We start from the raw sequence: 12613 nt of genomic DNA on the forward strand, positions 1-12613 counted from the left end.
TTTCTCTTTACTTGTAAGTGTTAGTCACATATACTGCTCAATATCTGAGTTGTTTGGCTTCTGCTACATACCTACAATCAACTGCATTACTAGCTGAGTTAAGTACAAACTTGCAGTGTTAAAGATTGAACTGCATTTTATTTTTCTGCCTGTTTAATTGTTTCATTGAATATCGTGGTTTGTGTCTCTCTGTAGTTATTTATTTTTCTATTTAATTTTTTCATAGAATACAGTGGTCTCTCTCTGTCTCTATATTTAGTGGGGGCTATTGTGTTTCACTTCATTGATATTCAGTGTTAAACTCTTAGCCTAGAGGGTTTCTCTTTATTTATAAGTGTTAGTCACATACCTTTGAATTTATTACTGCTCAATATCTGAGTTGTTTGGCTTCTACTACATACCTACAATCAACTGCATTAATAGCTGAGTTAAGTACAAACTTGCAGTGTTAAAGATTGTACTGCATTTTATTTTTCTAATTGTTTCATTGAATATTATGGTCTGTGTCTCTTTGTAGTTATTTATTTTTCTATTTAATTGTTTCATAGAATACTGTGGCCTCTCTCTGTCTCTGCAGTTAGATTCCCGCCCACCCTCCCTGTTCTAGTTGTGGTTCTGGTTTTACTCTTGGTGGCTTTGGAATTGCCCGCCCCTCCTGTAAATTTGTGTTTGAACACTCCTCCTGGGTCTGTCTCATTTGCTCACTCAACCGAGTACTGTAAGATCATATTTTGACTTCAGACACTTCTACCAGTCCCATCTGTTCAGCTGTATCCCAGCTCTGTTCCAGTCTAGTGTCACTAGCTCATTCTGCCTAATACAGAGAGAACATTTGTGAAGGGCAAGCCACTTAGGTCCTTAATTTTGAATTATCTTCTGTTTCTTCTTTCTCCCTTTTCACTTTACAAAAAAAAATTAAGCTTGTTTCCTGCCTTTCCTGTAACTAGTCTAGTCCATATACAGATTTGCTGTAACCAGGACTGTTTGTAAGCTTCTGAGCCCCCAAAGCCTTTCTGTGTTGGAGGGAAGCCTTCTAGCTTATCAGTGGGAGTGGTAAGCACTAGGTGGCGTATCTACCACAAGAGTGGTTTCTGGCCCAGAAATTTTAGTTTATTGGCCGTTTGGGCGGTTTTTCCATCTCTTTCAACTTTCTGGTTTAAAAGCCTGTGTTGGCGCTTGTTTTCCATCTTTCCTGTAACTAGTCTAGTCCAGACACAGATTTGCTGTATCCAGGACTGTTTGTAAGCTTCTGAGCCCCCAAGCCTTTCTGTGTTGGAGGGAAGCCTTCTAGCTTATCAGTGGGAGTGGTAAGCACTATGTAGCCTATCTACCACAAGAGTGGTTTCTGGCCCAAAAATTGCAGTTTATTGGCCGTTTGGCAGTTTTTCCATCTCTTTCAACTTACTGGTTTAAAAGCCCGCATTTGTGCTTGTTTCCCATTTTTCCTGTAACTAGTCTAGTCCAGGTACAGATTTGCTGTATCCAGGACTGTTTGTAAGATTCTGAGCCCCCTAAGCCTTTCTGTGTTGGAGGAAAACATTCTAGCTTATCCGTGGGAGTGGTAAGCACTAGGTAGCTTATCTACCACAAGATCAAGGTACAGATTCTGAGTTTTAGCACTTGAATTTGCTTATTCGTGCTCAGCACTTGTTCATAACTTGTTGTTAGCACTAAATAAGCTACAAATTACTGCAGCACTCAACCTTCTTTACCTAGAGGAAAACAGTTTTTGTACTTATTTTCCTCACTTGCTTAGAGAAAAACAGCTCTTATACTCATTTTCCTCACTTGTCTAGAGGAAAGAAGTTTTTATTCAGGCATGTCCAAAGGTCAGCTCCCAGTGTTCTCTCCTGTCTATCTGATGAATCTGGGCATCTTGCGGCAATGTAGCAATTGCCTCATGTACACAGACAACCCTCTCCTCCTACCACCCAATGCCACAACCTGTGAGAGATGCACTTATCTAGCTAAACTGGAGGTAAAGCTCTCTCCAACCAAGACTGAGCTTGACAGTCAAGAGAAGAAGGTAAACACTTGCACTATACTTCACTCATCACATAGTCCCACTAAACCTACACCACCAAAATCCACACATAGAAACACAAAAACATTCGCCAAGGCTCTCAATAATAATCTGCTCAAGCAACAGAGACCTCCAAAGCAGAAACACAAGCATCCTCCACCCCCAACACAACCCAAATGACACATAGCCCACAGACTCAGTGTGGCAATAAACCACAGCCCACAATGATGTCCCACTGAATAGACTAAACAAGGAGAAGGTTACTGTCAGCTGCCTGTCAGGTGCCAGGATCCGACACATAACCCATGCACTCAGGTCATTCCACAACAAGTACAAATATGACTCTGTCATTGTCCATGTTGATGTGAATGACCTGAGACATACCTCTCTGGATTACATGAAAAGAGACATGGAAGAGCTCTCCGAACTTGTAGCCCAGGCAGGTATGACCCTAGCCCTGAGTAGCATCCTGCCATTACCCAGAATGATACCGCATTACAAAGACAAAATGATTGACTTCAACAATTGGATAAGCTTCTGGTGTCATTCTAAGGGGATCCAGTATCTGTTTGCCTGGGATGACATGGTCGACAGACCATGATGCTTTGCCAGAGATGGCCTGCACCTGTCGCCCCTGGGATTCCGGATACTGGCTAAGGGTCTTGCTGCCCCTATAGTGCCGTTTTTAGGCAAGGTTCAAATGACAAATTCACCACTGTAACAGGAACAGACAAGCAAAAACTGAGGGTAATGCTACTCAATGCTAGAAGTCTAAATCTCAAAATGCACTCACTCGAGGCACTCCTTAAAATGGGGAACATCGATATCTGTGCAGTGACTGAGACCTGTTTCAAGGCTCTAAAGAGCACCCCTGCATTACCAGGCTATAACTCATACCACACTTTTCAGCCATCTAACCTGGGCTGAACACCAAAGGTGGAGGTGTGTCCATATTCATTAAGGATGTCCACACCTCCAGGCTAGTTGCGCAGCATAATGCAACCAAGGTTATCCAAGTGCAACTAACTCTGGGGAAAACTGCAATCCAAATTGTAGCTTGCTACAGATCCTCCACCATGCCCCGGGGTTCCCACTCCTCTTTTCTTGATATACTGGAAATTATTAGGGTTCAAACACCCCTAATAATGGGTGATTTCAACTACCCCACCATTAACTGGGAAAACTACTCATGTACGAACTCCTTTGCTCAACGCTTTCTGGAATTCATAAATTCCAATGCCCTGGATCATCTTATCCACACCCCTACCAGGGGCAACGATATCCTAGACCTAGTCATTACCAACATGAGTGACTGGTGTTCCACACCTGAAGTCAACTCCTCATTGGTCAGATCCGACCATAAGCTAATCACCCTAGATATCCACATCCCGCCCTCACCCACCATTAAGGAAACCATATTAAAAAATTTCTTGAAAGCCAACTTCATGCCTCTTAAGTCAGAAGTGACAACTTCATGACACCCATGCAGATGGACAATACAGTTATGACTACTGAAGTCTACACAAATGCACTCTATAAGCACGTACAAGAGTGCATGTTTTGTGCTATCCCAAACAGAACCAAGACCCTATCCTCCAAAAAAGGAAGCCAATTTGGTGGTCCCCTGCTGTAAACAAACTCTACAGCAGAAGGAAGAAACTGTTGCAAAAGAGAGTAAAATCCCATGAGTGGAGGAGCTCCCTGGTCAGCCTCAGTAAGTAGCTAAGATCCCTTATAAGAACCTCCAAAGCTAGCTTTGAAAATAAAAATTGCCACTGATTCTAAGGGAAACTACAAAGCATTCTATAGCTGTGTCAAGAATCTCAATGGCAACACCCAGATCTGGTCTGAGTTACAGCACAACGGCGTGAAAATTACAGAACCAACTGATATTGCTAACATCCAGGCAGATAGGTTCAGTGCTACCTTTACCACTCTTTTACCCCATAAAGGGCCCATATCTATACAGGAAGAATGCAGAGTCCCTATAATCACATATATGCAGGTAAAAGGTGCACACTCTAAAACCAAAAACACAGCATCCATGGGACCGGACAACATCCCAGGTTGCGTTTTACACGAACTTCAGAAAGAACTGGCTCCCCACCTAAGCACCATGTTCAATCATAGTCTCACGTCAGGCTTTGTGCCCACTGAATGGTGCACAGCAACAGTTATTCCACTCCACAAAGGGGAGCCCCACTGATCCTGGGAACTATCGCCCTATTAGCCTGACGAGCCTGGTGTGCAAGGCCATGGAACGTATCATCATGAAACTCATAAACAAAGACATTGGTAACCTCCAAACTCTGGACCCCACCCAGTTCAGGTTTGTGAGAGGCAGATCTTGCCTTCTGAACCTAATCAACTTCTTTGAGGCAGTCACCAAAGCCATAGATAAGGGTAAGGTGGTTCACACAGCCTATCTTGACCTCACCAAGGCTTTTGACACCATCTCCCATTCTGGAATTATAGCTAAACTCACTAAATTAGGTATAAATCCCTACATCACAAGATGGGTTGCCAACTGGCTCACTGACAGAACCCACACTGTAAAAGTTGCAGACTCCAAATCTGACTTCAAACCAGTGACAAGTGGAGTACCACAGGGTTCAGTCCTGGGACCTCTCCTGTTTGGTATCTACTTCTCTGAAGTACAAGCTAACACAGAAGGCCTCTGGCTAATGAAGTTCACAGATGATTGCAAACTAGGAGCCATAGTCGAGACCTCAAATGATGTGGACATCCTACAGAAGGACCTCACTGAGACAGATGCCTGGTGTCAGAGGCATGGCTTTAAGCTCAATGCCAAAAAGTGCATTGTCATCCCCTTTGGTAAAAACTCTGTACCCATGAACTACAGCATAAATGGCAGTCTACTTAACACCGAATGTGTGATAAGAGACTTTGGGACCCAGGTGGACAGTAGTCTCTCCTTTGATAATTACATCTGCACAGTAGTCAGGAAATCCTTCTATGTGGCACACCTCATCACAAAAGGGTTCTCATCCAGGAAAAAAGAGGTCATTGTTCCCCTCTACTCGGCACTCATTAGACCCGTTATAGAGTACAACACCCCTTTTGGAATGTACCCCACAAGACATCTACAGCAGCTGGAAAGACCAGAGAAGTACTTCACAAAGAGGACTGGCATCAAACAGATGCCCTACACTGACCGTCTCAAAAAACTTCAGCTGTACTCTGTAGCATATTGCCTACTCAGAGGAGATCTCTGCCTAACATATAAATCTATGTGAAACCCAGAGCTGTTGGACATACTAACCTAAAGAAATCCCAATTCCTCTGAGCTACATGCTCTAGGGACCTAAACCTTGTCACCATAATAAACAGGACATGCTGGAGGAATAAATTCCTGTCCCTGAGGCTTCCTGTACTCTGGAACAAGCTACCTATCTATGTCAAGCAAGGTTCCTCATTAGCACTCTTCAAGAAAAATCTTGATGAGTGGATGGGAAATAGGAAATACACCCCGGGGATCACTTCTGTGGCTCTGCTCGACAGGGGTACAGAAAATTAACTTTCTTGGGTGGCATGAGCCAGGGAACCTTGTTGGCTATGCTTACTTAGGCCCTTGGGTCAATAGTCTAGTACCTACCTATGAACCTATTAACTCTCCTGGTTGGTACACAGCAGTCCTAACTGGCTATTTTGGGTTCTTGGTGTTCACCTTAGCTTTTTTGAGCCATCACAATGGACCAGTTGTTTCTGAATGTTTCTGCCCCTGGACATGTTGTAGAGCTTATGGGTCATCTCTCAAAAAAGTCTCCAATTTTAGATCAGTCTGTGTCAGTGAAGCTTTTTGGACAGACCCAGACTTTAATGCTCAAAAGGGCTTTAGAGGCTGACCCAGTATGGGAGGGGGGCCAGTGGGTTTTACCCTGGTTGTTATTGGTCATTAAGGTGGTACTTTTTCTCCTCATTTTGAATCTCTGTGACTTGTACCTGTGAATTTAATACTTTGGCACATGCAGTTCTGGATGGTCATGCTGTGGGGGATCATGTTCTTATAGGGAGATTTGGATGGTGTCACTAAGTATCACTGACACCTTTTAGCACAACAGCATCTGGACTTCACACAGACAACTTTTTTGATTAATTCTTTGTGTGACTTCACTTAATCTATGAAATGTTGCCATTTGGGATTTTTTCAGCACCCTAAGATTTCTGCAAGGTACATTTAACCCTTGTGGCCAAAGTCTTGCAGAGGAACGGTTGTCTGATGTTCTCTTGGCTGGATGGATGGCTTTTGGTAGCCTTGTCCATTGGCTTCTGGAGGTAATCCTGGCATGATAATTTTCTGATGATGGTATGATCTTTTAGCTTTCCAGGGTTGTAGTGTGATTTGCTTTGACTGTATACCCTCTTCCAATCTTTAGTGACATTCTCAATGCTTTATTTTGAGTATCCCATTGTTTTATAGCAGGGAAGAGGTTAAATGTGTATTTCTTACAAGACATGCATCACTAACTTCAGTTGTCTTTGTTAATCTAACTTTTTTGTATAACTTGCCTGTAGTGACTGGCTTTTAAAACTAAAAAACTGACCTGAAAGAATACACTTCTGACCATAGCAGAGTATCTCATTTTTAAATATGTATTTATGTGACTTGTTTTCCAGATGTTTAGTTATGATTACATTTGTTTTATGTCAGGTTATTTAAACACAATGGGTTATGAAGTATTTTGAGCTTGATAACCATTTTTTGCTTGGTTTCTCTACTCCCATTAGCTGGAAGATACCTTATTGGCAAGTTTAACTGATCCACATATTAAACTTCCATTGTTGCTTACAATTGAGAATCTCGCCCAGAAGTATAACATCATCAGAGAGGACTGTGATCGATATGCACTGCAGTCCCAGCAGAGGTGGAAGGCAGGCAAGTGTAAACTTTGTTGAGACTTGTGCTGTACTTATGCCATATTTATTTACCGCTGATAACTCTTACATAGATCAAATTCTCATACCACAATTAGCACAGTAATGATGAGGTAATCAAGTCTATATGAAACCAAGGGATAAGTGTGTTTTATGATAATGTGTTCAGGGGTATTTGTAAAGTATATAGAATCATAGAGGGTAATAGCGTGGTTAAGTGTGCCTGCTTATAAGAATAAATATAGAAATAAAAGCACTTGTTTAAATTGTTATTGTTCTTGTCAAAATGTTTATTAAACTTTATAATCTAAAATTGAGTTGTTTAAAATTGTTATTGTTCTTGTCAAAATGTTTAGTAAACTTTATTATCTTAAACTGAATGGTAGACATAAAATGCACTTTAATAGGCATGCAAGTAGCAGTCACTGTACATATATATCGGCATGTATCTTTCTCTGAAAGAAAATTAACAATGTTTCCCAAATAAGCCAACCAGTTCCCACAAGAATTTTTGTTTTAAGATACGATTTAATGGTTGTCAGTATTACTGAAGTGGATGCCTATGGAGGACGGCAGTGTAATTTTTATGTTGCAGGAGAAACGCACACATAGTGAAATAAATATGTTTTTTAGCATATTTTGAACTTTTCTGCATTACTAATGCCTCTGTCAAAGGAAGTGGCTATTATTATTTTCTAATTTGTTATATCCAAAATGCCCTGAAAGGGGCTGTCTTGGGTAGCATGATTTTGTTTTACAGTTAATGCCTTCAACATCCTGATGTCATTTTAGAGGGACGGACATCTGAGGATCATTTACTGTGGTTTTCTCTCTCAGCAGCTTACAACCATACTGTGACTTCCTTTATAACTGTCTTCATCAATCTGCAGTTTTAATTACCTTTTTGATTTTCATTAGTGGCCCTTTCCGCTGCAGCAATAATGTTTGAATGACAGGCTTGAAAATGTAGCTGAGTTAATTATTCTTTTCAAAGTAAAAGTTGTAGTTCAGTGTTGATGTCTAACCCCTGTGATTAGTGTTACTTGAGTTGAGATGGTTTGTGTTGCATTCACAGATTTTAATGTTGTAGCTAGAATTAAAGTATTTGATGTTATTCTTCCTTCCCCAACTCATTGACTTGTCTCAACAAAACACTGTATGCACTACAGAAATTCTGTAATAAAACACCAGAAGAAACATGCATTTCTACAGAAAATGCATTGAAGAAAAAAATGCAAAATCAAATAGGGTTACCACCTGTCCCACTTTTGGCAGCTGTGCCCTGCAGAGAAATAAAAAAAAAATGGCAAATGTCCTGAGATTTTATGACAAAAGTATTTCCTATATTTTATGTAATAGTTGCATAAAACAGGTATTCTGTATCTGAAACACCTAAATTGTATAAGAAACAGAATAAGCAACTAAAATACTACAAGAATAAGCTTTTATTTAGGCAAAAAAGTGAAGTTCTGTCCTTTGTACTGGCCATGGGTATGTTTTGCCCTGCAAAATCTGACGTTTGTAGTAAAAATGTCCCACTTTCGTCATTTGAAAAGTTGGTAACCGTAAAAATCAAGTACTGATGGAAAATCAGAAGAGCAAGATGAAAATATTGTCTTTCATTGTGGAACTTAGGGTTTGATTAAAGGGAAAGACAACTAATTTTAAACACATAAGTTTATTTAAGTGTGATTTTTTTTTTTTTTTTTTTTTGCATCTGAAAACTAAGCTTGAAAGCCTTGCTATTGCTTAGACTTCAGGCTACACTTTATCTGAACTGGGATTCTGGCAATCTGTGACTGATGGCACATTTAAATGTCATTGTTTAAGAGCCATTCTTTTCTTAACTGCTCTTTAGTTGAAGTAAATGATTTCTCATAATTACTCTACCACTCTTAGTAGCCTTTGTGATGTAAAAAACGATGAGACAAATGCAGGAAAGTAAAGCAAATAGAAATAAGAAAAGACATAAAACAAATGAAATAATTATTAAACAATTCTTTTTCTGTATGCGTTGAATTACATGAAGGAAAATCACTTAGAAAGATAAACAATATTTTGGTGGACTTTTTAAGGATGACAGTAGTTGTGGCACAGGAAAAGCGTTCATCTGCCATGCATATAACATAGGAAGATCTATTAGGAAATTAAAAAAAGAAATAGAACATGTTTTTGAACATAGTGAACAGAACAACATGAGGAAAACCAAAAGCCCTTCTGTAGAATAAATAATCCAAAACGAAAAAAAAAAAAAAACAACAGTAGGGCTACCACGGCATATAACATAAAACGTTAATCAAGTACACAGATGAGTGCTTTTGGATATAATTCCTTCATTAGATCCAATAGAATAATAAAATGCAAACTTTAAAAACTTATTTGAAAACCCAAAAGTACCAATAATCTGATAAAGATTGTAAAAGAACCAATAAGATCATGGTGGTAATCACATTGCATATCTACTAAAAAAAGAATTAGCAGCCAATCAGGGGTTGAATGCATTCACAGAGCCTAACCTGTTTTGATAAATCAAATGGAAATACAAAGCTCTAAATGTACTTGATAGTTACATAGTAACAAAAGTTGCAGCAGCAAATCAAATTAAGCTCCACGTCATCTGGCAAACTATCAAATAAACATTAAACAGTTAACTCCGTTCATAAAAACTGACCCATAACAGCAAATCAAAAGATGACAAAGGACTTAAGACATAACTCATAATTCCATAATAGCATAAGGATATAACGTTGTATCAAAGTCTGCAAGCTTTTAAAATAGGTTTCAATGTAATATAACCATTCAAACCAGTGGGGACATCAGCTCGCAAGTCAGCTATCCAGTTTGTTTCCTTCACCTCTGTGGTATTCCTAACATCACCCGCCAATAGTAACCTTAATGTTATCAATCACCATAAATGAAAACTTATGACTGGCAAACTCTTTAACATGCTGAAACAGTAACCCATTCCAAATCTCACCATGTGTTGTAAAATGCACTGGTTAAGTATCTGATTGGTTTTACCAACATAAAACGAGGCACAGTAATCACAGCTGGCAATGTAAATCACATTCTTACTGTTGAAGAATGCATAGCCCCTATAAGAATAACGCTTATTAGTAATGGGATGTACAAAAATATTAGAACTTTTAGTAAAGGCACAAGCTTTACACCTTTTGCAGGAGTATGTACCTTTCTTTGTACTTGGGAGCATACCATTAGCTGTATCAAATGATTTGTAACAAAGCATATCCTTTAAATTATGGTTCCTTCTGTACATAAATTGTGGAACATCTCCAACTATACCCCTAATCTTACTGTTCATCGTTAATAGTTTCCAGTTGTTGCGTATAATATCACAAACATGTTTAGAGTCACTGCTAAAAGCATATGGTACTGTAACTGTCCGAGAGTTATTATTTGCAACAGACAAGCCATATCCATGCTAAGAAGAGAACCATGGTTTACCTTTCTTATAGCGCATGTCTCTAAGATCACCTGTCGATCTAGTAATCTTCTTATTCTTATTCTTATAACCCCATCTTCCTGAGTGCATAGCCTGGACATTCTTAAAAACTGGTTATTAATAATGTTGGGAAAAATATGTGCATACTACCCCTATCCAACAGTGCATTTTTCCAGCATGACTTACGAAAAAATGAAGTACTAAATTTCCCATTAGTATCAAGTTTTAATAAAACATCCAGAAATTCTGTCTGATGGGAAGAAACATGAACTGTAAACCTCAAAAAATCTGTAGTGGATTCTAAATAATCAACAAAATTATACAGCTGAACTTGATTACCCGCCCATAAATAAAAACATCATCAACAAACCTGTGGTAGAAAAGAACTTGCTGCGCCCAAGGGTTATCTCGGTTCAAAACATGCCTGTCCTCCCATTCCACTAAAACCAAATTGGCATAACTGTTAGCGCAGGGTGTTCCCATAGCAGCACCTCTCCAGGATTCCAGGAAGTATTTTTCCCTTCTACTTTGTATTTACTTTGTGGTGAAACTTCTTCTCCACTGACTTCACAAAGATCTCATGTACCACTTTCCTGGCAAACTTACCTATGCCTTAAGTCACTCATACCAGATGTAGGATTTCTCCAGTTCCACTAATGGCCAAGAAACTCTGATTAGACTCCCAGGGTTGTCCAGATTCTCACTGCCGCCCACAAGCCTTCCAACAAAAACATTTGTAGACGTAAATGGGTTATATTTTCTTTATTGGCCACTTACCAGGGACTGTATCCTTTCTCAGCTCTGATTCTGTTTTTGATTTATTTTTTTTGGGGGGGGGGTGCCTCAGGTATTCATTAATGTGTACATTTTGATTAGCGTCTTTAAAAGTCTGTAAAGCTACTGCTTAACGCAAGCCTTTCTGTTGATGTCCTCTTAGAGAAACTGTACCTCTCTGGGACCTCAACTTTGATGTTGGAGAAAATTATGCTTTTTCCCTTCAAAGAAATAGCCGAAAGAGGTGTAAAGTCCTTATTGTGGGAAGGCTTTCTTTCATCTAGTAACAGTGATGATAGTGAGGATGGGCCTGAAACCTTTAAGTTCTTTATTCAAAGCCATCTGGGCATCCATCCACAACCTCTTTTCCCATTTTTACACATGCGATTGGGGTGTCATCATCTAGAGCCAGGGTTCACACCACCACATGGCTAGTCCTGCAGCCGCAAAGCTCCCCGTGCAAAAACTTTCATAATATTCATGAATGCTTTCTTAATAATCTGACCTTTATTCCCAAGGGTGCTATAAAAATTTATTATAACCACTTGGTTACTCTCCCAGTGTATATTTTCCCCCAGCATTCAAACAGAGAGGAGCACTTCTTACATTGTCTCAATGTACACTGTCAGCTAAGTTTTAGGTAGACTGTGCCAAAGATATCAGAAAGGATGATCAACTTTCTTTCCTTTGCACCATGTAAAGTAGGTGAAAAAGTCACTTCCTTATTAATATAGTAGTGAATATCCCTGTCATATGGGAGACCAACGTTTGATTTCCTGACTGGGAGAAGTTGTATCTTCTTGATTGGCATTTTGTTTAGAGGATAAGGCGGTGAACTGTAGTTCCTGTGGTACACAATTTGATTCCCTTAGCCCTCAGATGCCTTCTGTGTGACCTTGAATAAGTCTGTTAACCAGACATTGCTTCTGGGTCACCCCTGAAAAAGGATGATGTGACCAGTGGTACCTACCTGGTTAACAAATAGGTATTGTTATTTAAGGGGCCAAGATCATATTTTCTAGATGGTTTTTAGAGTGTATTTCCTTTTGCTATGCAAAATGCAACAAAACATTGCCTAATGTGCAAAAGTCCACTCTACCTCTTGACTTAGAAGTTTTTTTTATTGATTATATCTGTGCAGGTGAGACATGAGTTTCTCGGCACACTTTTTAAGTCACCATAAGCTTTATGTGGTCTCAATGTCTAGGTGAATCCTTCAGATCTACCATCTTCCTTGGTATTTTGTCATGATGTCACCCAGGTGCAGAAGCTGGGAACCATGTCCTACTGTTGAAGTGAATGAACTGGATGATGTAAGATACAAAAAGGATGTACTAACCATAATGTTACATCTCCATGATCCACGTGTGTTCACTTCAAGATCTCCTTCCACCATCAACTATCCTAGTGTAAAATATTACTTATGGAGAGAACTGGAGGAATGATCCTTAGGCCTG

At 39.5% G+C, this 12613-nt stretch overlaps 1 protein-coding gene across 1 annotated transcript in view; it reads left to right on the plus strand.

Annotated features, from left to right (window-relative positions):
• The window catches only part of LOC122815057 (3-ketoacyl-CoA thiolase, mitochondrial-like), a 509895-nt gene extending 502955 nt beyond the window's left edge, over positions 1 to 6940 (plus strand). The window contains exon 5 of the mRNA XM_044087304.1: positions 6773 to 6940. Within this exon, the coding sequence (XP_043943239.1) occupies positions 6773 to 6940 (168 nt within the window). The remainder of the gene's footprint in view (positions 1 to 6772) is intronic.
• The last annotated feature ends 5673 nt before the right edge of the window (positions 6941 to 12613 follow it).

The sequence above is a fragment of the Protopterus annectens genome, chromosome 1.part1, assembly GCF_019279795.1.
Source record: "Protopterus annectens isolate FY-2018-M chromosome 1.part1, PAN1.0, whole genome shotgun sequence".
NCBI lineage: Eukaryota > Metazoa > Chordata > Ceratodontiformes > Protopteridae > Protopterus > Protopterus annectens.